The 25,634-nt window shown below is 39.9% G+C and overlaps 1 protein-coding gene and 2 pseudogenes across 3 annotated transcripts; 1 reads left to right on the top strand and 2 right to left on the bottom strand.

Moving 5' to 3' along the window:
- The first annotated feature begins 547 nt into the window (after nt 1–547).
- LOC147558048 (inositol-tetrakisphosphate 1-kinase 1 pseudogene) lies at nt 548–1,403 on the top strand (annotated as a pseudogene).
- A 1,543-nt stretch (nt 1,404–2,946) lies between these two features.
- Nucleotides 2,947–4,873, bottom strand: LOC147558047 (uncharacterized). The gene is made up of 4 exons (XM_086658981.1): nt 4,627–4,873; nt 3,605–4,520; nt 3,413–3,503; nt 2,947–3,222 (listed from the first exon to the last, which is right to left on the bottom strand). The coding sequence occupies exons 1-4, from the start codon at nt 4,871–4,873 to the stop codon at nt 2,947–2,949; spliced, it is 1,530 nt and encodes a 509-aa protein (XP_086515107.1).
- A 10,263-nt stretch (nt 4,874–15,136) lies between these two features.
- LOC147558046 (AT-hook motif nuclear-localized protein 20 pseudogene) lies at nt 15,137–25,094 on the bottom strand (annotated as a pseudogene). 2 transcript variants are annotated; one of them, XR_015234243.1, is made up of 2 exons: nt 24,962–25,094; nt 15,137–18,112 (listed from the first exon to the last, which is right to left on the bottom strand). The product of XR_015234243.1 is annotated as an AT-hook motif nuclear-localized protein 20 pseudogene, transcript variant X1 (transcript). The 2 variants fall into 2 exon arrangements; XR_015234244.1 differs by lacking the exon at nt 24,962–25,094 and having other exon boundaries at nt 15,137–16,359; nt 16,465–17,222.
- Between the last annotated feature and the right edge of the window lie 540 nt (nt 25,095–25,634).

Below are 25,634 nucleotides of genomic sequence, written 5' to 3'. Positions count from 1 at the left end.
TCATAAATTCTTTTGAGCTGAATAATAATTATGAAATGTTTGCCAGATTTTTTTCAATATTATTGTTATACAAATTATGTTAAGAAATTCCTACGTGAGACAACGCTTATACCTTTCTTCAGCGGAACACTCAGACTCCCCCTCCAACAGTGGCGGATGCATAGAATTTTCTCTATGGGGACACATTCAATTATATTAAACAATAAAAAGCCTAATACAGTTACCTATGATAAATTGCTGAGCTTCTTATGAACTACCGAGATTAGTTTAAAGTCTTGGATTATAAGTGCATTATTAAACAAGATTATGTGTCGTTCAAACCAATTATTTATGGTCGCGGCTTTGGGGAATAAAGAATAATCTCAAGGGAATAAATTCTCTAGGGGATTCATCTTTCTTTATACATTCTCGGGGGAATATTTTATTTAAGTCCAAAAACTCGCTTGATCAAACATTGCTCCCTAATCTTCATCTTCTCTATCACCTTTACCACCACAACTTCCCACCACAAACATTCGGACCACCATTGCGACCTCTTCTTTCTCGTATCTCACTCATTGTTACCCTCTTCTCTATCTTGTTTCATGCTTCTTTTCTTGGTTAACTTCCTGGTACTAATAAATGTTCATTAAGTTACCGAATTTTTTTATATAGATAGTTATAGAGAACAAGAAGATGTCTGAATCAAGAAGAACAATAGGTTACACTCTTGCCTCTTAGAAAATTGAGAGTTTTATTCAGATTTCTTTGATGAATCTCTCATTCAAATTGATTCTAATAATTCATAGATCAAGGTCCTTTTGATTATATTCTTCACAAATTATCTGGTGATGAAGGGTGTAAACAGTTAGAGGAGTATTCATTGAAAACCCTAATGTTTTGATAATAGATCAACCTGAATCAATTGAAAGGTTACATAATACTGATGCTTTGTTAGATCTACTGCCATGGATGGTTTGAAATTTCCAGTGATTGCTAAGCCGTTGGTTGCCGACGGGAGTGTGAAATCGCACAAGATGTCACTTGTGTTGAGTCATGATGTTTTGATTAAACTGAAACCCCCCATTGTTTTGCAAGAATTTGTGAATCATGGGAGAGTTATTTCAAGGTAATGTTCAATGTGTGGAAAAGAAGTATTTGCCTGATTATCTCTGAGGAAAAATTGGGGATTCTGTGGGTTAAATCGTTCTCTCAGAAAAGATGGATTTGGAAGATGTTGAATTACCCACTTTAAGCTTCATTACTGAAATTGCTAGAGAACTAGGTCAATCCATGAGATTTTTTCATCTTTTCAACTTTGATGTCAATGGAGAGAGAGATAGTAAGAGAAGAATGAAAGAGTAAGTAAACAAGAGAGAAATGGTGAGATACAGTGAGTGAGAGATAGCAATAAGATAGAGAGACATAAGAGAGATGGAGAGAAGATGAAGATTAGGGGCAATGTTTGATCAAGTCGATTTTTGGACTAAAAGAAAATACGCCTCCAACTCAATATTTTTCGGCTAAATTTTTTATTCCTCGGAGAATAATTTTTATTCCCCAAAGCCGCGGCCTTATTTATATATATGTAGATTTTTTTTGCGTTTGTGATATATACGTGTCAAATTTTAATTCTAATTTTCAACTATAAAATTACTTGCTCTAAATATAAAATTTGTCGATTCATTGTTTCTATAATTTGTTTGGTGTTTTCATTAGGGTTAATTCTATTTTGGCCCCCTAAAGATGACCAACTGACCAAAATGGCCCCCTAAAGATGACCAGCTTCCATTTTGGCCCCCTTTTTCATCTTTCCGTCATTTTCACCGTTAGGGTTTAGTGCGCTGGCATTTTACTCCCAGAAATACCCCTGCCCGTATCTACCCCCTTGATCCACGCGAATATTTATGGTCCCCAAACCTGTCCCATCAATTTTTTTCGATAAAGCATGTCCCATCAATTCAGTGAATGACTATCACCATTAAAACACTTCACCTACCCACCATAAATACCCCCCAAAATATCATCCATTTAAATCCAACACAAACCTCCATTGTTGAACAAAAAACACAAAAACCTCCATTGCTTGCTAACCGAAATTCATTCTTCATCTCCATGAAACCTGCTTTGGGGAATTCTTCATCTCCACCACTTCACCGGTGTCAAATGTGTGACGACTCAGATCATACGACCATTGATTGCCCTTGGATCTACAGTCCTTGCAAAAACCCCAAATGTATAGGGATTAGATTTCTGTCTTCAGCTAAGAACAAAGAAGGTAAATCAAGAAAGTATCTAAATTGCCAATTTTCGTCATGCCCAGGGTTCCAGTGGCTTGATGAGGCCAAAGATTTACACGAAGTTGATGCCACGAAGAAACCCCAAATTTGTAGCTCGGGAACTAAGGATTCATGTTTCCATTGCGGCCTTCGTGATCATTTTGCTAAAGACTGTCCATGGGTGGATACGCCTTGCCCTAGGCCTAAATGCATAGGAAGGAGGAAGATCCGAACATCAATGACAGATCAACCAAAGAAAGTTCTTGTCTTGTGTTGTTTGCAACAAATTTAATTGGGTTTCAGATTTAGTGGACAATAAAGTAGGTAAAGAAAAGGGGAAAGCAGTCATTGAGGTTCCTTAATTCTGATGAGTTTTGCAGTGAGTTTGTGAAGAAAAATGTTCTGTAAGGTTATTTCTGATTTAGGGGGTAAATAAGAAATTAGGGGTCAATGTTCTATAAGGTTCTGTAAGGTTATGTTTGATTCCCTTTTAAATCAATTAAGTTTGTCAAGAAAAATGATTTGTGACGAATATCAAAAAACTAACATTAACATTCAAAGTTAGGATCAAAATAGACCAATTGTTCAAAATTCCAAAAGTATCAAAACCAACCAGACAAAATACACCAAGAGTTTTTCCAAAAGAACTAACAAAAAAGACAAACCATTTCAGAGACCACCTGCAAAACTAAACATAAACCATTTCAGAGACCACCTGTATCTCCCCCCTGTTCGATTGATTAGATGAACCAGCACCACGATTTCGAAACTGTCGAGTAAATCTCGGGACATTCGGCCTTTCTGGTATTACTAAACGGGCCCTAACCGGTGGAGCTTGACTTTGTTGATTGCTGGAGGATGATTGAGTTTGTTGTTGTTGTTGTCTTCCACCAGTTCCCCTTGTTGGTGCTGATGGTACGGTCCCCTGCATCCCCTTTTGTTGTGGCCGTGAGTATGGCAAGTGCTGCAAAAATAGCCACGGCTCTTATTTCCTGCTTGCTCGGACTTATCTCTCCTTCTCTGTGTTCTAGGCCTGCCTGCTGCTCTAAATAGCCTTGGGGGTTTCACAACATACCTTGGCTTCGAAAGGTCGAGAAAGGGTATAAGGAATTGGTATGCCAGATAAAAAAAGCAATGAAATTTTACAATATTACCTCCGCCCAAGTCGATTCATCTGGGATTAGTGTAACCCTGTGTTTATACGTCTCCCTGTATGCTTTGACAGTGTAGAAATAGCTACAGTACCTAAAAGGGGTCAAAATAGAAATAAGGGGTTAAAATAGAAATAGGGGGTCAAATTAGAAATAGGGAGTCAAAATAGACAAAGAACAGTAGAATGGACTTACTTCGTGAAGTTTTCTCTTCTTGGGGTAATTACAGCAACAACGTGAACACAAGGCAATCCTGTAACCTGCCAGACGCGACATGTGCATGTTTGATCTTGCAAATTAGCTTGCCAGCGAACTCCACTCCTTACACTCACATTCCAATGATTGTCGTCAGAAGGTTGAACCTCGTAGTATCGAACCCTTTTCTTAAGCTTCTCCAATGCACGTTCAATCTTAGGAACCAAACCATCATCAGACCATGCTTTTGCTTCGGACCTTCGCTTATGAAAGGAACCCATACACATTAGCCAATATTTCTCTATCATATTGCACAAAGGTTTATCTCTCATCTTCAGAATCATACTATTAAAGCTTTCAGAAAAATTGTTGGTTATGTAATCACACTTGGAAGTGTGGTCGAAGTGTGCTCGAGTCCACGTCGAGAGAGCCTCTCGTTCCAACCATCTTTTTGCCTCAGGACTAACACCTTGCAGCACAGACATCCATTTATTAAAGTCTGCTTCTGTGTATGACTTGGCTGCATTCCACACCAACTCCTCCAAATGTAGACCAGTATGTACTCGCTTGAAGTTCTTGTACATATGTCGGAAGCAGAACTGATGTCTTCCACTGCCAAACACAGTAACTACAGCATCTATCAAACCCTTCTGTTTATCAGACATAATCGTCAATGGTTGTTGATGCAATGTCAGTTTAGGACCCACGGCTGAAAGAAAGTTCAACCATGTCTCTTTGCACTCATTCCGACACACATAAATAGCAATGGGAAAAATCCCATTAGTAGCATCAAGGGCAAGGATAGAAAGACATACACCTCCATATTTTCCCTTAAGGAAACACCCATCTAATCCTAGTATAGGTCTACAACCTTTCAAAAAACCTTCAATGGAAGCTTTGAAACACACACACATACCTAATGGTCAAAATAGAAAAAGGGGGTCAAATTGGAAAAGGGGGTCAAAATAGAAAAAGGGGGTCAAATTGGAAAAAGGGGGCCAAACTGGAAAGATTGAACATACCTGTGAATGTTTCGGTTGCATCATGCCTAGATACTGTAGCTATACTACCTCGATTGTATAACAAGATTTGTCGAGCCATCTCAGGTGTTTTCCGGTAACCCTCTTCAAAATTCCCATGCACCTTCTCCATCATGAGGTTTCTAGCACTCCAAGTTGTTTTGTAACGAATGTTGACACCCTTATTAGTCTTCACCCATGCTTGAATGTTATCCGGTGTGAGGGCTGGGTTTTCCACAAATAGATCCATGAACACTCCCGAAACTCTCAGGTGTTTTTCGGTAACCTTCTTCAAAATTCCCATGCACCTTCTCCATCATGAGGTTTCTAGCACTTCAAGTTGTTTTGTAACGAATGTTGACACCCTTATTAGTCTTCACCCATGCTTGAATGTTATCCGGTGTGAGGGCTGGGTTTTCCACAAATAGATCCATGAACACTCCTGAAACCCATTTCGCATTAGCCATTGGATTTTTATCTTCAGCATCAGCTTGACAGGTATGAACTAAGTTACTCTTACCCAACTTATAAGTGAATCCATCACTGAGCAAAGAAATGTAGACATTCCAATTGCATCCGTCAGCCTTGCACTTAAACTTCAATCTCCGCTTCTCATTCTTAATTTACTTATAGGCAAACCGATTAGCAATTGCATGAGTTCTAATTGCTGCTCTTGCTTGCCCATTGTGGCCCATGTCTGTCCAACTTCAAGTACATTTATTTTTTGACCCACTTTTCCTTCATTATCTTCATCATCTTCAGAGGACGCATCCTCATTCTGATAAAAATCAGTAAACTCCTCAAATCTGGAGTCATACTGATCTATACCTTCTCCTTCATCTGAATAATAGTCACCTTCATCTTCATCTGAATCATCATTTGAGTGGTATCTATCTTCTGGGTTGACATCACCTCCTAAATCTAAACCACCTTCATTGTCAACTTGATGATCAACTGTGGCTTCTGTTACTACTGAAACTTGAGTACCAACTAACTCATCACTAACCCCAACCATTCTTCTTAGTATGTCTCTCCAATTATCTTCTTCAGATCCCGTCATGAATCTATCCCAGTCAAATGTGGACCAATCTATTCCAGTTTGGCCCCCTATTCCAGTTTGGCCTAATTCGGCTGATACTCCTACAAACCCATGTTGGTCAATGACTCCTTCATCAACTACCATCTTAGATACCCCTTCATCCACTGCCACTGTTACTTCTCGATCAACTTCCATTTCTGAAACCCCTTTGTCAACTTCCATGGGATCAACATTTCCCTCAACGTTTTCTTCCTTACTACAGGGATGCATTTTCTTTCTTGAAACATGTCTTTTAGGTTGACGACTAACCCCTTTTGACCTGCGACGACAAGTGGCCTTTTGCTTTGTTCTTGGTGTCTTCTTCCAACGCAGGTAAAAGTCAGGAGGGAATGGGGGAATTTCAGGGAAATCAGCATAAACAAAAAAGTGTAAAAAACCACCACCATAACTTGGTACACATGCCATAAAGCTGGTCTCCAGATCTGTATCATTCTTAACAAATCCTATATGCTTCTCAACTTGTATAATAGTCCACAAATCAAGAACAGTTCCTGCAGGGATCCCCATTTCATGGCAAATGTAGTCCAGAAACCTATCATATGTCATATGATCTTCAAGTGGATAACGAACGTCTTCGATTAGTAAGGTTTCTCCTCCAACATATTCTGAATGATGAACATCATTCCATTCCGTTTCTGGAACCCATTCACCACCATAATGCACCTGAACATCAACCATTGAAGGTGGATCGAACCGGATTTCATCATCATCCATGTTTGAACTACTACTCATGTTGGTAGGATTTAGGGCAAGAAGAGAGAGATTTTTGAAGAACAGAGCGAAGAAGAAAATGACAGAGAGAGATAAATAGAGAGAGGGAGAGAGAGAGAGGGAGGCGTTTTGTAAACTGAAGAAGACGCGTTGGTTAAGGAATGACTGAGGGAGACGTTTCACGCCGCCGCCTCTTCATATTCTGCTAGGTAGGTGAAGTGGTTTTAATGGTGAGTAGTCATTGACTCACTGAATTGATGGGACAGGTTTGGGGACCATAAATATTCGCGTGGATCAAGGGGGTAGATACGGGCAGGGGTATTTCTGGGAGTAAAATTGTCAGCGCACTAAACCCTAACGGTGAAAATGACGGAAAGATGAAAAGGGGGGCCAAATTGGAAGTTGGTCATCTTTAGGGGGCCATTTTGGTCAGTTGGTCATCTTTAGGGGGCCAAAATAGAATTAACCCTTTTCATTATAAGATTGTCAGAACATATAAAACTAACAAAATATGTTAGAGACGAACTAAGAAAACATTACGAAACAAAAATATTAAGAGAATAATAAATAATTAAATAAAGTGAGGTGAATCTCTTTTTGAATCCACTCTAAACTAGCCGTCAGGATGGCCAATAGCTAGTAAGGAGAGGTCTGGAGCCTCTCCCAAAGGCCCCTCCCAAAATGAGGGGCTACTGGCCTCTTGTGGACCCAACGAACAGAGTCTTTACTGGGACACCCCGGTTGGAGTCCTAAATATTGGTATTTAGGAGTCCAACCCTCAACCATTGGATTTGCTCTAAAGTCAAGACTCAAGAAATTCCAACTTAGTACTGAAATACTAGATTCCAATATGCCTCGAAAACTAGCTATGCAAGGAAAGAATTGCCCAATCACTTATCTACTGTACATGCTATCTGATTTTAGTTCTTATTAGTAGCTCATGTGATAGTGATGTAGAGGAATTGAGAAATTAATGGAAGAAATTGATGCAACCGAACACTACTAAAAATACCAAAGTCGAAGTCACTGTATCAGAATAGAATGAAATTTTGAGCGTTGTTGTGAAATGGCGTCCCACAAATTTGTCCTTAACGCCACAGTGGAACAACTTTGGGAGATGGACTTTAGTAGTTTATTTTATAATCATTTTTAGTGAAGTCTTGCTTTAGGATCCAGTGGTTGCTTTACTCTTGTTTTATTAATAAAATTTGAATATTTTCTTTACTCTGAGATTTTCTATTTCTAAGTTTTGGACATAAATCTAAAAATTTTTCGAATTTTCAGCTGAGGTTGATATATAAAAAGTAAATTCTATTTCTTTTTTTAATTGTAAGCATGCTTCGACCCCTTGACGTCTAAAGTGTAAGGCTGAACCTCTTGCCACTCCCACCAAGAGTTATTGGCATAAATTCTGTTTGTCATTCTATAATTAGTTATACCACACTTTGTTATGGGAAATGTAGAATGTTAGTGACTGTTAGTTTTGAACCTGAGTCCTGAATGAAACAAATCAGGACACCATAGCCAACTTAAATAGACCAAAACCACAAGGAGCTAGTAGCCCGATTTTTTTTTTTTTTTGAAAGTCGACTACGATCTACGTATGTCGTTACATTTGGCACTTGATACATCATAGATGTGATAAGCTCGATAACCGCCCACTCAAACACTAACAGGACCGGGCCTATAGCCCAACTAGAACATGCCCTAAAGGCCAACAACATTATTTACACCCTAATAATCCCAATTCAAATAACCAAAGATTCCACCTTCTCTGGGATTCGAACCTGGGACCTCCAGGGCTTTCTGGAGTTTATGTCAACACCTTGGAACCACTTGGGCTACCAACTGTTGACCTAGTAGCCCGATTTTAAATGTTCTCAACTTGGCCGGTCCTACTCCTTTTGAGTATGACAACATTTGCAACAAAATAAAAGAGTATGACAACATGATCATTGAGCCCAAAGTCAATCTGAAAATAATGACCACCTCAGGTTTGGTCCGACCATTCTCGGATAGAACCCCCTTGATTCTATTATACCTAACTTGGACACTGACTGTGAGAGGCAGAGGCGGTTTCTAAATTTTGGCATAGGCGGTTTATTGGCACCATATAGGCGGTTTCTAAATTTTGGCACCAAAGTAATTTAGAAACCAAAGTTCCTTTTTATGGGGCTTGATATCCTATATAAATAGGGGTCTTGAGTCTTTGTAATCAAAACCAACAACAAACACAACAACTCTTCTTTAGAGAGAGCTAGAGAGAGTGAGCAAGTTAGAGAGAAATTTTTTGTTCATAGTTTTGAGCGGTGTTAAATTTCTCGGTCGTCGAAGATTTAGTATAGAAGGTTAAAATCTATACGGTACCATCTTGGGACGAACTTGCGGGTTGTGTTAGTCGTCTTCATCTATCCTTCAATAAAGATTTCTTGTTCGCCCGAGGACGTAGGCTTTAAGCCGAACCTCGTTAAATTCTGTTCGCATATTTGATTTTGACTTAGCTTTTCGATTAATCTTCATAATCGGATCAATTTCTAGGATAGGTTCGATAGCTTCCGCGACTTTTGGATCTAACAATTGGTACCAGAGCCTTGTTGAGATTGAACGAAGAGAAGATGGGATCGAGAAGTGGTACGGTCAAAGCAGGGAAATATGAGATAGAAAAGTTCAATGGGAAAAACGATTTTTCTTATTGGCGGATGCAGATGAAGAATCTGTTAATCTCGCAGAAATTACACAAGACGTTGACGGGAAAGAAACCATGAGATATGTCAGATGAGGATTGGGAGGAGTTAGATCTCGAAGCACGGGCTACCATTATGTTGTGTCTTGAGAGGGACGTGGTGTTCCTAGTAGACGGAGAAACAACGGCGGCGGGTGTGTGGTTAAAGCTAGAAAGCAGTTTCATGACGAAAACTTTAACGAATCGGGTCTACTTAAAATCCAAATTATTCACATGTAGAATGGAAGAAGGTTCTTCTATTCAGGAATATGTGAATAGGTTTGACAGGATTATCTCAGATTTGAAGGATATTGATGTTAAGGTTGAGGATGAGGACCAAGCCCTCATATTGTTACTTTCATTACCTAAATCCTATGAAAACCTTGTTCAAACTTTGATGCTTGTTGGTGATAGTCTAAGCATGGAAGAGACGAGAAATTCGTTATTAGCGGATGACCTTCGTAAGGTTGCTACTAGCGGTATGACGTCGGGTGGAGTAGACAAGGATCAAGCACAAGGGTTGTTTGTAACGAGGGGGAGGAGTAATGAAAGGGGAAAGGGAAAGGGCGGGAAATCTAGATCCAAATCTAGAGGCTCTTTCAAGAAAACGTGCTTTAGTTGTGGTGAGCTTGGCCACTTTAAAGCGGCTTGTCCAAAGAGAAAGTTGAAGCAAAAGAACGAAGGCTATAAGGAGAAAAAGGGGATGCAAGAGGCGGGATATGTGTCAGAAGAGGCGGACGAATGTTTCTCGGTGACAGAGGTGTCTGAGAAGATCTCCGATAAGTGGATGCTTGATTCAGGGGCGTCACACCATATGTGTCCAAATAGGGTGTGGTTTACTACCTATAGGAGTATAGATGGTGGTACAGTTATACTGGGTGATGATAGTACATGTAAAACTGTGGGACTCGGAACAATACGTATCAAGATGCACGATGGAGTGGTGAGAACATTGACGGACGTAAGGCACATACCCAATTTGCGGAAAAATCTAATTTCCCTTGGTGTGTTGGAGCGGAACGGCTGTAAGATAATTATAGAAAATGGCTCCATAAAAGTAGTTAAGGGTTCTTTGGTGGTAATGAGAGGTACTCGTTACGGTAATTTATACAAACTTTTGGGGACAACAATTACGGGAGATGTAGCAGTAGGAATCAGTGGAAGGGATTCAACGGCTTGTACGAGGCTTTGGCATATGCGCCTTGGGCATATGTCAGAAAAGGGTCTATCTTTGATGTGCGGGAAAGGCTTGTTGAAGGACATGAAGAAGCCTTGCATGAAGTTTTGTGAGCATTGTGTGTTCGGGAAGGCACACAGGGTGACAAGCAAGCACAGGAGCAAAGAGGTGTTAGACTACGTACACACCGATGTCTGGGGACCGGCAAAGTTACCTTCCAAGGGTGGTTCCAGGTATTTTGTTACATTCGTTGATGATCATTCGAGATTTGTCTGGCTTTATTTTCTGAAGCATAAGAATGAGGTATTCAACACATTCCTGGTGTGGAAAGCAATGGTTGAGAACAAAACTGGTCGAAAGCTGAAGACGTTAAGGTCGGATAATGGGACCGAGTACACGGATGGGGCATTCAAGGAGTTTTGTAATCAGGAAGGCATTGTGAGGCACTGGACAGTAGTAAACACACCTCAGTAGAATGGAGTCGCAGAGAGATTGAACCGTACACTACTTGAGAAGGCTAGATGTATGCGCTCCAATTCGGGATTAGGCATAGAATGGTGGGCAGAATCTGTTGCTACAGCTTGTTATATTGTGAACAGATCTCCACATTCTTCTTTAGATGGCGGCATACCTTATGAGGTGTGGTCAGGTGAACATGCAGATTACGGGAGACTTAAGGTTTTCGGTTGTACGGCCTATTACCATGTTAAAGGTAACAAACTTGACAATAGAGCAAAGAAGGCAATTTTCTTAGGATATGCTACAGGAGTCAAGGGTTACCGGCTATGGTGTACGGAAGACAAGAAGTTTGTAATCAGCAGAGATGTGGTGTTTGATGAGTCATCGATTGTAGCTATGGCGAAAGCTACAGTGCCTAGTTGTGGTGATGTTTGGTCTACTAAAGCTCAAGTAGTGGAAGTAGAAGCCGAAGACCAACGGGTTTCTAGGAATCATGATCAGGTGGAGCATCAGGATAATACTCAGGATGAGGAAATTGATGAACCCGATCATGAGGAGGTTCAAGGGGAAGGTACACAAGTTTTACAACAACAACAGCAGGATGTTTCGGTACACACTAGGCCGAAACGGTTATATAAGCCGGTACAGAGGTTAGGGTCAGACAAACCTTTTAGGCATTACGGGCAGGCAAATCTGGTTGAATATGCACTCTCGGTGGAAGACGACGAGCCGGTCACCTTCAAACAAGCTATTACCGCGGCGGAAAGAGAGAGTTGGTTGGTTGCTATGCAAGAAGAGATGGAGTCTCTTCACAAGAACAAGACATGGGAGGTTGTCCCATTGCCCGAAGGTAAGTCTGTTATTGGTTGTAAATGGGTGTACAAAAAGAAAGAGGATTCTTCCGAAATCAAGGGTACAAGGTATAAGGCAAGACTAGTGGCTAAGGGTTATGCACAGAAAGAAGGGGTCGACTACAATGAGATTTTCTCACCGGTCGTGAAACATACTTCTATTCGGGTGCTATTGAGTATTGTTGCTCACAGGGATCTTGAGCTGGAACAACTCGATGTTAAAACCGCCTTCTTGCACGGAGATTTGGAAGAAGAAATTTATATGGCTCAACCTGAGGGATGCAAGGTTGAGGGTAAAGAAAATCAAGTATGTCGTTTGAGGAAATCTCTTTACGGATTAAAACAATCCCCTCGCCAATGGTACAAACGATTTGATTTTTTCATGCTAAAGCATGGTTTTCGCAAAAGTGACTATGATTGTTGTGTATATATCAAGAAGCTTCGCGAAGGTGACTTTATTTATCTCCTTTTGTATGTGGATGACATGCTTATTGCTTCTCGAAGCATGGTGGAGATGGATAAGTTGAAATCTCAACTCAGTCAAGAGTTTGAGATGAAAGACATGGGCGCTGCAAAGAAGATACTGGGAATGGAGATTAAGAGAGAGCGGTCAAGTAAGAAACTGTACTTGAATCAGAAAGGTTACATCGAACGAGTAGTTTCTCGATTCGGGATGCAGAATGCGAAGGCGGTGTCAACACCTTTGGCACCACACTTCAGGCTCTCGGGAAAACAATCTCCCACTACTACGGTGGAGAAGGATCAAATGGATCGTGTACCGTATGCTAGTGCAGTTGGCAGTTTGATGTACGCTATGGTGTGTACTCGTCCAGATATTTCACAGGCGGTCAGTGTGGTTAGCAGGTTTATGGCAAATCCGGGGAAGACACATTGGGAAGCTGTAAAGTGGGTCTTGAGGTACTTGAAGGGTACTGTTGATACGGGTTTGTGCTTTGGTGGAGACACATGTCAGGTAAGCGGTTATGTTGACTCAGATTATGCTGGCGTTCTAGATAGAAGACGATCTACTACTGGTTATGTATTTAGGGTACATGGTGCTCCAGTTAGTTGGCGATCGATGTTACAATCTACAGTTGCGTTATCTACTACGGAGGCCGAGTATATGGCTATGGCCGAGGGTGTGAAGGAAGCATTGTGGTTGTGGGGTCTTCTGGATGATCTAGGGATTAAGCAGGAGTGCGTGGGTGTATGGTGTGATAGTCAAAGTGCAATCCACTTGGCAAAGAATCAGGTTCATCATGCTCGTACTAAGCATATCGATGTCAGGTATCACTTTGTACGAGATGTCATAGAGGAAGGTGATGTTTCTCTCATGAAGGTACACACGGATGAGAATCCTGCGAACATGTTGACTAAAGTGGTGACATGTAGCAAATTTCAGCATTGTCTGGAATTGCTACAAATCGGCTCGTGTTAAGTTGCCCGAAAGGGCGTAATGGCGACAAGGTTTTCTTTATGTGAAGGGTTGGTAGAACTACGGTAGGCTTGATCCTGTAAAAGGGTACGTAGGCAGCCATGGTCATATGGCGCAGTCGGATGAAGTTACAAGAAGCAGATATATCTTACAAGGAGTATCCTGGTGTTCGTCCAAAATTTGAATGTATCAAATTGTGTACGAGGTGGAGAATTGTGAGAGGCAGAGGCGGTTTCTAAATTTTGGCATAGGCGGTTTATTGGCACCATATAGGCGGTTTCTAAATTTTGGCACCAAAGTAATTTAGAAACCAAAGTTCCTTTTTATGGGGCTTGATATCCTATATAAATAGGGGTCTTGAGTCTTTGTAATCAAAACCAACAACAAACACAACAACTCTTCTTTAGAGAGAGCTAGAGAGAGTGAGCAAGTTAGAGAGAAATTTTTTGTTCATAGTTTTGAGCGGTGTTAAATTTCTCGGTCGTCGAAGATTTAGTATAGAAGGTTAAAATCTATACGGTACCATCTTGGGACGAACTTGCGGGTTGTGTTAGTCGTCTTCATCTATCCTTCAATAAAGATTTCTTGTTCGCCCGAGGACGTAGGCTTTAAGCCGAACCTCGTTAAATTCTGTTCGCATATTTGATTTTGACTTAGCTTTTCGATTAATCTTCATAATCGGATCAATTTCTAGGATAGGTTCGATAGCTTCCGCGACTTTTGGATCTAACACTGACTTCGACCCTTCTCGGCTGTACGGACAAAAATCAACCATTTCGCAAGGCTGCTTTGAAATATCTAAAATTGGGATCATCTAGCCCCTAGTCCAACCCCACCTCAAATCTTTAATAAAAGAAACAACATCTACTTCAATGGACCTCCTAAAGCCACTTACCTAGAAAAATGGCTTCCGAGTGACAGGAAGTTATAGTATCCTATATTTGAGAACACTGTCTAGTAAAGTTAAAATGATTCGAAACCTAGGTAGGTTTTCTAATTTCCTCCTTCAAAGTTGTCTTCGTTGAAATTTTAGCTAACTAGGGCTTCCATTTGTCTTTAACATGAAAAAAGTAAAGACTTTTTTTCAGGGTTGAATAGAGTAAAAGCAAGACAAAACCCAGGTCAACATTCATAATCAGGAGAGGAAAAAATATCATTCAAGACATTCTGTTATGTACGACGATTATCTTCTAAGTTAATGATCAAACCCCATATTACAAGATACAGACTGCTGGTAACCCGCTTACAGCAAAGAGAGGCCAATTATAGCTTTAACGTTACGACATCTCTAAACAAAGGAATGCAAAGAACTAAGAGAGTCTATACAAGTCGGGTTTCTTACTACGGGATGGCTTATGACTATCCTCCTACCAAGTACTTCTCATAAGAAAGGGTCTCTAACTGATGAACGTACCACAGATGATAACTCTGAGGAACTACTGAGAGTACATACAGCAAAGGTCTAAACTGCAAACAAAAACCGAACTACAATAGCATTTGAACAAGAAAACTAGCATAATTTGACGAGATAGGTGATCAAAAGAACTTGAGCCAAATAATGGTCATAGGAGATATAAGGGCCTTCAATCGAAGCCCATATCGCAGATATGGAGATTTTATAGCAAAACAGTGACTAGTATGAAGACTCGAAATAGCACCATACACGGTTTTTAATCCATCGATCATCCATAAAACTATGAGAATACCATAACCACCGTCTACAAATTGCGTAACATGATCACCTCAACGTCAATTAGAATTTTGAATTGCCTCTACTTTCAAATACAGCACTAATCTCTATTCGGACTTCGAGTTCAAACCCTAGAATTACTATAGATCAAAGCAACTTCAAAATCACAAAAGCTACTAGAGATTATAACAAGATTATAGAAAATCACAAGATAAATAATACTCGAACAAAGACAGAAAGAAAAGCTTCCTTACCCGTACTCCGTAAGAAATCTGCATTTTCATCTCCAACTCCGTATATTTCTTGAACTTTCGGTTTCTTTCTACGAACGTATATACGAAATAACCCTCCACAACGAGAATGCAAAGATTAACAAGAAAGTAACAAATTATAAAACCCACAATAACAAGTACTACTAGCGAAATAAATTCAGAAAGACTACATCAACAAAAATTAAAAACATAGGAAAAAAATTTGTGTTCTACCTTGCTCATTATGTGTACAAGGGCTACAGAAAAATAACGTCAACAAACAAAAAACCATCTATAGAACAAAATTAAGAAAACATAATGATGGTTCTGTATCTTTCTAAGTTTTAAAAAGATGGAGGCGGGCGAGGTGGAGTAGCCCAATAAGGATCATGTGGTACTTGACCATTGGATTGAAGATTTGGTGGTAAATTGTAGAGTGGCAATGAAGAAGTGTCAGGTAAACCACCATGAGAATGAGAAGCTGAAACACCGGTACTATTCTCCAAGTTCAATCCTGAACTTTGAGGTAATTGTGTTCCATCTCCTACAGAATTAGGGTCATCTTCAATAGGTAACCTTTCATAAGTAGCATTAGTAAAAGTTGCAGCAATAACCATTACCGGCCCAGAAGCAACTAATTCTCCCACCACACTTCCGCCCACTACTTGCCCTTGCCCTCCGGCTAAGTAAATCGTCAGCCCTGTCACTATGGGTGGCGATGGTGCCGGCAAGAATGCACCTGACAATGACAATATCTCGAATCTTCCTTGGAGAGTGACGACCGCATCGGGTGCAGTAGGTTGCCGGAGAGTGACATTCGTGACAACCCCATTACCGCTTAGGATACAAACACCCCTTTGTCTCCTCCTCGCAAAGGTAGAAATTGTCTCGGTTATGTCACTGCCGCTGCTGATCTCTAAAACATGGCTCCGAAGAGCGTTAGGGCTTTCTCGAGTGATGATTATCGGGGGTTTAGGTTTGTTCTTGGATCCAGATGGACGGCCACGAGGTCTCCTACCACCACTTCCACCATCGCAGCCCATTTGGTGGTCGTTGTTTTGATCATCACCATCACGATCATTGTCTTCTTCATCTAGGTTTTCGTTAGTAACATTGCCGCTGCTATTGGTGGTGGTAGTGGTGTTAATCATCTGTTCTTGATGATCTCTTCCCGCCCCAAGCCGGCCTAAACCGGTATTTTCATGACTACCATCTTCTTCTGGATTTCGAAGGTGAAGCTGCGGAGTTGATAAAACCGGATCAAATCCACCCATTCCAACATTTTCAGCCCACCACCGATTCGCCATAACCCCTCCCTAATCTTCCTTTTCTTTTCTATATCTAGGGTTTGAAATTTTAGAGAGAGAACCTCAAGTCACTAGTGGAAGAACAAAACCTAAACAGTAGTATTCTTATTTGTGAAATAGAAGTCAAAGGGAAGAATACCTAACTTAGAATAAACTTGTCTTTCTACTTTTGGTCTTTAGTTGTTATAGCTGATAAGATTAAGAAATAAGTAGATCAACCAACATAACAAATACAAGAAAGTAATAGGTCTTATCTTCTTTGTCTTGGAGTACTACTCAACAATTAATATTACCTTTAAACTTGCTAGCTAGTTTCATAATCATTAATCAACTTCTTTTGCATGAAACCCTAATCAATTGGAGTTTCAAGATCAATAGTTGAATACCCAGATATCTAATTCAGATCAAATACCACCAAATCCTTTTTCTTGTCTCTTCCCAATTTAACACCCAAAAAAAATAGATATCTTGTTTGGTTCTTCTCTCTATATAGCTACTTGGGTTGTAGTAAGTAGAAGTACAGATAAAAGTGCATGAAAGAATGAATAATCATGAGTAGCCTGACCTTTTTATGCTATATTTAGGAGGGTTTAGAGAGAGAGAGAAAAGGAAGTAGTAGTAGTAGTAAAGAAGGTTTGCTTGCCTTTACAGATACGAGAAGTACAATTAGATCCAGAATGAAGGAAGAGGGAAGTTTGGGTTTATTCAGTTTCTGGTAAAAGAACAAAAGAAGCACCAGCACCAGCAGCAGCAGCAGCAGCAGCTCCACTGAGTTTGCGGTGAGTGCACGTTAACAGGGCATAACTCACTTCAGGTGTACTTGGGTAAGAGGAATCATAGATCGAGTTCTCATGGTGGTGGTACCCTCATCATGTTCTTTTAGTCTCTCTCTCTCTCAGTAGAATAATGAGAAGTTTTGATGGAGACACCCTGGAAGACTGAAATTGTTTAGAAAACTTAGCCTTAAAGTCTGACAACTAGCTCTTCTTGGTACCTCCACTAAATAACTTCATTACTATGGCATTTTATATTATGGGTTAAATAAGATCCGTTTATGTCTTGTTCTACTTTATTTACACTATTTTTTGCTCTACAAGAGCATCTTTCGAATTTGAAGTGGGTGGGGGGATTAATCAAAAGGTTAATTTTTTTTTTTTTTTTTTTGTTGAAAATCAAAAGGTTAATTCAGGTGGCAACCAAATATTTTCTATGGACTAGTGTTTTCGGGTTTGGTACAAGTCAAAAATGCTTGACATAATTGACTTTGATTTAATAGAGGAACAATCTCTTTCATCATCTCTTTCTCTTTTTCTGGACCACAACAAATTCCTTTACAACCTCATCCACCTAAAGATCAAAGCTTCAATTAGGATTTGGTTATTACTTTCTCTCTCTTCTTCATCATCTTCATTGTCATGAATCTTGAAACCCTGCAGTCCATCAACACGAGATCTTTCATCTCCATCAGTAGAACCTTCATGATCATTAGGATCAACTACTTTATCAGATTCATCTTCACATTCTCAGCCTTTTCCACCACCAACAATAACTTCATCTATAAGAAGTAAGAACTTTCTGCAAAACTCCGTCTTTTTCAATTGAACATGATTATAGTGGATCAAAATTTGGGGAAATTCCAATGGGTGAATCTGATAAACCACCACCGTTAGGAGGTAAAAAGGTTTTGCATTCAATACAGCGAGAACAATCGTTCTAGGCTTGCTCGAATTGTGGCTAGTAGATTATTAATCTTCTTTCACAGCTTCCATCATTCAATTAATCATTTCCTGAAACATCTAAAATTCCCATCTGATTACTATAAGTTTTGATCTCAAGTATTTCACAATGAAATTTGTTGAAAGATGCATTCAAATAACTAAGGTTGTGAAATTAAAGAACATCAAATGGGACTAAACCAGTAAAGTAATTGCTACCCAATTCCAAAAGTTCCAAACATTTTTTTTGTTGAAATATATTGCATTAAATTAAATCAAAATGTTATTACAATATTTATCCACTAAAATACACGGTACATTTGACCACACTTTGTTCCGCTGATTCTTCTTTGCCCATTTCGCTAGTTTGTCAGCATTCTGATTTAGCTTTCTCCCGGTGTACTGAAATTTGATCATCTGGAAATCAGGGATATATGTTTTGATTTTCTTTAAGTGAAAGATAGATTGCCATTGAACTTCATTCTTTGAATTGTGTAGGTGATGTATAAGATTGATATTATCACTTTCTATTATGATGGCGTGGTGGTTCATCTCTTTGGCCCATTCAATACCAAGAAGGATTGCCTTAGCTTCACTTTCTTCACTGTTTCTCGCATTGCTAGATTTGACTTGTGCACCGATGAACATAGATTTATCATTATGTGCAATAATGCTGATGCCTACATTCGAAGTAATATTAGTGAATGAGGCGTCAACATTACTTTTTATCATGTTATTTGGCGGAGGATTCCATTTTCATCAGTTGAAGCATTTTTATTTCTATCATTTTTTCTGAGTGTTTTGTTTAATTTCGGATAATTTTCTATCAGTTTAATAATGTGATGCAAGTCATTGATTTCGTGCTGGAAGCAGTGATCACATCTAACTTTCCATAAGATTCAAAGAACTGTGGAGAGATGAATGTTACCTTTGGTGTAACAAAGATTCCCATTTTCTTCCCAGGAGAAAATCCAGTCCGAGATGGATAGGATATTCTCCGAGATGATGTCAAAATAGAACCAAATGTTTTTAGCTAAGGCACAGTGTAGGAGAGCATGTTCTGCAGATTCCATAATGTTGCAATTGGGGCAGTTGAAAATGTTACCTATATATTTGCCTATTCTTCCTCTCACAGGAAGAGCTTCGTTGCAGACCTTCCAAATAAAATTCTTGATTCTCGGGATGGTTGGGAGGTTCCAGATGAACTTCCAGTTTCGTGTGTTTGGTTGGGTCTCTGTATTATTACTGATAAGATGTTTGTACATCGAGGCTACTGTAAATCTACCCGACTTGGTGAGCTTCCATTTCAGTTGATCTTTTCCTTCATTGTTGATCGGTATAGTTTTGATGAGTTCTTGAGTGTTAGTGTCAAAATTCGCCCTAAGAATCTCTTCATTCCAATTGTTATTAGTGATAAGCTGTGCAACTTTGGTGATGGGAGAGTTGTTGGCATTAGTGATGGGTATATTAAGGTTAGGGATCCAGCTGTCTGTCCAAATATTCACCTCTTGCCCAGAATTCACTTCCCACATGGAGAGATCACTGATCATATTATAATGCTTCCTTATAGTTTTCCAGTTCCATGAGTGATGGTTTTTGGCCGGACCCGGATTACTCGTATTGGGGAAGTATTTAGCTTTAATCAGCTTGGCCCAAATAGCTTCCGGTTCAGTTTTAAGGCGCCACGCCATCTTGGCAATAAGAGCACTATTGTCTAATTCCGGGAGGTGAATACCTAATCCACCCTGACTCTTAGGACGGAAAATATATGACCATGCTTTGGTGCATATACCTTTAGACTTACCCCACCAGAAGTTCCGTTGAACGGACTTGATGCTTTTCGTGATTCCTTTAGGAATTACAAAGCACTGCATCTGATATCGAGGTACGGCTACAGCAATGGCCGAAATGACCACCGTGCGACCAGCTTGGGAGAGGAAAGAATGACTCCACTTGTTCAGCTTGTTATTAATCTGTTCAAGGATATCCTTGAACACTTTAGTCTTCTGTGCTCCTATAAAAAGTTGCGCTCCCAGATATTTCTCTGAAGTAGCAGCTTGCCTAACTTTGAGAGTCCTCATAATGATACGCTTAAACTTGGGATGGGAGTTCTTCGAGTAGAATATATTCGATTTAGCATAGTTAATCATTTTCCCTGAAGTTTCACTGAAGTCCTGTAAAATATCTTTAAGGTTGTGGATGTTCTCGATTGAGTTCTGACCAAAGATGATACAGTCGTCAGCGAAGAGAAGGTGAGTAATCTCTAGATCTAAGTGAGGCGTGGGGAACCCCTTAAAACTGTTATGGCCTGTCTGAGCCTTTAATCTCCTGTTGAGCCCTTCCATGGCAATGGTAAACAGGAACGGAGATAACGGGTCCCCTTGCCTGATACCTCTAGTGGGATAGAATGTTCTCCCCGGCCTACCGTTGATAAGGACAGACATAGAAGGGGTGGAGATACACGCGTGAATGAGCTTGATCCACTGCTCATCATAACCTAAACTTCTCATAACATCCATCAGAAATTTCCATTCCACCCTATCGAATGCTTTCGACATGTCCAGCTTCAGACCAAAGTACCCATGAGCACCTTTCAGCTTTTTAAACGAGTGAATAATCTCTTGGCCCATAATGATGTTATCAGCTATCTGTCTACCCGGGACATAGGCCGCTTGGAAAGGAGAAATGATAGGGTTCAAAGTGACTTTCAGTCTCTCCGCTAAAATCTTAGTAATGACTTTGTAGGTGGTATTGAGAAGACTGATAGGACGATAATCTGCTGGAGTCTGAGGGGTGGTAGTCTTCGGGATGAGACAGATATTGGTGTGATTAATACCCGGGGGAAGCAAACCCGTAGAAAAGAAATTCTTGACCAGCTCATAAATATCCTTTCTAATGGTCTCCCAATTAGATTGGAAAAAGAAGGGAGGGTACCCATCCGGGCCCGGGGCAGCCTCCTTCTTCAGACTCTTGATCGCCCAGTCTATTTCCTCCGCGTTAGGGATAGTGATGAGGTTGTGATTCTGCTCCGATGATATGGTATGATGAAACATATTATGAATCTTGCTATCCTCTCTAGGGTTGATGGAGGTGTTGATGTTGAGAAGATGCGAAGTGAAAATATCTTGAATATTTGCGATCTCCTCGATCCACTCACCATTATTATTCTTAATCGCCCTGATTTTGTTATTTCTGTTCCGTTGAATAGCCTGGGAGTGAAAGAATTTCGTGTTTTTATCGCCCAAGTTAAGGAAATTATCCCTTGATTTCTCTTTCCAGAGGCTTTCCTGATGATTATATAATTCTTCTAGCTCAGCATTAAGGTTATTATAATCTTTTTTATTTCAAGTATTTTGGAGCTCTTTGATGATCCGACTAATATTGTTATCTATATTACCAAATACTCTTTTATTCCAGATTGTCAGTTTAGAGCTCAACTTCTTAAGATCATTCTGGATATTATTCTGAGTATTGTGATTCTTGATCTTCTTCCAATTATCCTCTATATAATTATAGCAGTCTGGGTGTGACATCCAGGTTCTAATAAATTTGAACGGTTTGGGTTTACTAAAGTTATTATCTTTACTTTCTTGGAGAATGGGTAAATGATCCGACCCCACCGTGTCGAGGTGAGTGATACAGTACGTGTTAAAGTTGTTGAGCCAAGAATGATTAGCTAGGGCCCTATCTAATCTTTCCTGGATAAGGTTTTCACCATATTGTTTATTACTCCAGGTGAAGGGGTTGCCCTGAAAGCCTATATCAAGCAGATCAAGCTCACTAATGATCTCCCTAATTCTGTCTATATTAGAGTTCGACCCCTTGCTCCCCCCATTCTTATCCGCATTGTCAAGAATACAATTTAAATCACCGATCATAATCCAAGGGGAGTCTCTATCTGTGTTAATGTCTCTAAGGTTCTTCCAAGGTTTGAACTTGTTCTTACTATAAGGGGATCCGTAAAAGCCCGTAATATTAATATGATTGTGCGTGTTTTGGTCACGGAGCACCACCTGAATGATATTATTATCCGAGTATTCGACTTGGACTTGTAAGTGGTGCTTCCAATATAACGCAAGACCCCCAGCTTTGTTCCTAGGTTCTACCATATGTTGAGCATATTCCTTGGCAATAGGAATGTTCTTGTTGATGGTGGAAGTCTTGTTCTTCGTCTCAGATAAGAATATAAGGTCAGGGTGGTGCTTATGGATGAGATTAAGAAGATGCTTCTTGGTCCTAAACGCGGAGGTGCCTCTAATATTCCAACTTAAAATGGTTGGGTGGTCCATGATGACCAAGAGGTCCAACCCACAACCCAAGTACTAAGGGCACTCCTCGTACCCCAAACCCCAACTAGGAGTCTAGACCTGTCTAACCGAGCCTACTCTACCTCCACTCACTCCACACTCGACTAGACCAGAAAGGAAAGAAACAAGAGGCAGAGAGAGCAACCACAAAACACTAGTAAGCCACACAAAAACAGAAAAAGCAAGAAAAATAATATTGAACAGTTAACTAATACCTATTACTACTAATAAAAAACACAAGAACAGAAAATGCCAAGACAACTAAAAACAGTAAGCTATAAATATTATATAACTTCCAAGGCCAATTACATATAGCTGCAGAACATAACTAAGGGCTAATCAACATCCATGGCCAAGTCTACTAGCAGGAACAGAACAAAAGTAAACGACTATCTTATACTAGTCGACCCCAAAAAACCTGCCACAACAGACATACTAAACAAACTCCCAGTGACTAAGTATTAGCAAGAGAAAATACAAACTAAGAAACTAAACTAACAACCACACACTAAAATTGAATTATCAAGTTAAGACTGAGAATTGGACTGCCCATCTTCACCCACTCCCTTTGCATTAGAGTTATGTTCAGGTGACTCTAAGAGAGAGTCAGCAAAAAGATGCCTCCTTCTTTCCTCCTGGCTGTCCACAGATTCTGGAGGTGGGCAATACCAGCTAGCAGGGATAATGGGGGAAAGACCCAATGAATCAGAAGAGTTACTGGATGACCTGTTGCCCCTTCTAGAAACCCCTGAAGAACTGCCTCCTCTCAGCATCTCTCTCTGCTTCTTCTTATGAAATTCTCTGAACTCTCCCTCTTCCACTTTGACCTCTATCAGTGACTGGCCTTCTTTCCTTTTACCTCTGTACTGGAAGAGCTCGTGAGGGGGAATAGGTGAATCTGTTATCACAGGTGAGGTGGCTACAGAGATATCCCAGGTGGGAGGGGTAGTGGGGATAGGTGGGGTTATTTCCATAGGAGAAAACACTTGATGAAAATTAGGACGAATACAAGGAGTGAGTGGGTGCTCTATGATCCTACAGACATGACAAATATCTTTGGGGAAACGAGCATAGCTGAAGTTGATAGGCTTACCTCCATTCGTGAAGATCGAATTAAGGGTAGCAAGGAGAGGGGTACGGACATCATACATGAATTGAATCCTAATGTATGAGTTCGTCACCATACTAAAGTTCTTAGGTTGTACCTGCATAATTCTACCCATACAAGAGAAGATGATCTCAAGATCATGTTGATTCTGGATTGAGGAGGGAAGGCCCGTGAAACTGCACCACATCGGCTCTTGCATCAATTCAGGGAGCTCTCCTGATGGCGGGAAATCCACTTCTTGCATCACAACCAAAAGACCTCTTATAATCCAAGGTCTTCCTTGGTTGATTTCATTCATCACAATGCTATTTCTCGGCTGAATTGAGAAATAGTTGTAGCCCATGTTAACTGGATCGATTTTGCACTCTCTGAAGAACTTGGACTGATATGAAAGATTCCTCCTGATAAAACCTATCCCATAATTGTAGTGACAACATAATCTCGCCACAAAACCTGATGAAATTTCTTGAAGCTCCTTGTTCTCTGCTGGTTTAGGGTAGGTAATGGTTAAGTTGCCATAATCTGAGAGATTAAGCTGGATAGCCATGTTGTTAGAGAGCTTTTCGATATCGATATCAGAAGAACGAGACGACATTAAAAGGGTGAGGGTGAGAATGAGAGACTCAGACTTCGGGTGGGTGGGAGGAACAAAAACATTAAAAGAGAAGGTAGAAAGGAGAAGAATATATGGAAGAAGATATCGGAAACCTCCAAAAGATATCATAGATAACTGCACCAGCGGAAGATCTTTAGGCCAAAAGATAATCATCATACCAGAGGTTCTTGGGAATAAGAGAGAAAGAGAGAAAGGAATGAACAGAGGGGCGATCAACTAACCAACGGGAAGCAGCCAGGAGTAATGTCCATTACGGTTCGGGCCATGCAAAGGGGGGGGGAGAGGAACGATCCAAATTCTCATAGATTAAGTGTGACACATGTTAAAAACGAAATTAAAAGCAATTAATGTAGATCCAGACTAACCTTGGTTTGTGTAGATGTGTTGATTGTTCTTCAACCGTCACTTGCTGCTTCCCTAGATGGTTTAGTCGATTCGTCTTCCTAGAGCGCATACTTGTTCGAATTGCCTCGTAATTTCCGTGGTATCTACTAGATTAGCTGCAGGAACTACTAGATCTATTCGTCTAGGATCTACCTCTAGTTAGATTTGTCTTATGTGTGATCAGATTTCTGTGATTTCTTCAAATTATTAGCTTGAAAGATGAAATTAGGGTTACGAAATTGGGGAAAAAGGGGAAGTGGGGAGTCGCTTGGCTGACGTCACTCGGCTCCTTCTCTCTCCTCAAAAACCCTCTATCCAAAAGTTCCAAACATTTGCACATTAAAATTTGTTCTTGAACATTTCCCTCTAAAGAATTATTTCTGACAGATATATATGAAATACTAGGTCATTCACAAATTTGTGCAGGAAAATTACCAGTAATGTTATTAAAAAAAAATCAAACCTAATAAGATTTAAGCAATTAGAAATCGATGGAGGAATCAAACCAGTTAGATTTTTGTGTGAGAGAGAAAATAACTTAGTTTTAAAGCAACTCTTGAATAAAACAGATGGAATTTCTTCACTGAAACTATTTCTTGATACAAATAAGTCTAGGGAGCCCTCCTGTTGGGACTCCCTATCTAAACCGATTGATGATTTGGACAAAAAGACAACTACTTTTTGGGCTAAAAAAGTGGGAGAGAGAAAAGTAATTTTTCTCTCTCCTACACGTAAATAAAAACAACATATTTTAACGCCATTAATGAGATGTTCTTAGGATTACTTTTCAACTTTCAATCTCAGCCCTTTAATTTTTTAAGGACTGAGATTGAAACCCCTAAATAACTTTTGTAGCCCTAATTTGTTAGTCCAAACCCACTTGAGTTCTTGAGCTGCTGGTTCCCCTTCGAACTTTTTTCATCCTACATTGGGTGATAATTTCTTAATCTCTATAATAACTTGGTTCACTTTTACTTATCTAAATCATGAAAGAGAAGCTTTACTCATCTTCATATCGTCCCTAAATACAAATATTGGTCCAATGTCCTAATTTCTTCATAAATAAATCCTCCATTATTGTTGCTTCACACTTGGTCAAGAAGCTTGATCTCTCATTTTCTACTTATCTTCATATTTGAATATAAGGTAACTCTAAATCCTCATTTTGTTTTTTTTTAT

The sequence above is a fragment of the Eschscholzia californica genome, unplaced genomic scaffold (genome assembly GCF_041429995.1).
Source record: "Eschscholzia californica isolate CP2 unplaced genomic scaffold, dmEscCali1.0.p SCAF_2, whole genome shotgun sequence".
Classification (NCBI taxonomy): Eukaryota; Viridiplantae; Streptophyta; class Magnoliopsida; order Ranunculales; family Papaveraceae; genus Eschscholzia; species Eschscholzia californica.
The sequence above is the reverse complement of the archived record's forward strand: the minus strand, read 5'-3'. Positions and strand labels throughout refer to the sequence as shown.

Coding starts and splice junctions, on each gene's coding strand:
- LOC147558047 (XM_086658981.1), bottom strand. CDS start 4,873: ATGGATCTATTTGTGGAAAACCCAGCCCTCACACCGGATAACATTCAA. Junction 4,521..4,626: donor TGCAACCGAAACATTCACAG/GTATGTTCAATC, acceptor TTTGACCATTAG/GTATGTGTGTGTGTTTCAAA. Junction 3,223..3,412: donor ATGAATCGACTTGGGCGGAG/GTAATATTGTAA, acceptor CTATTTTTGCAG/CACTTGCCATACTCACGGCC.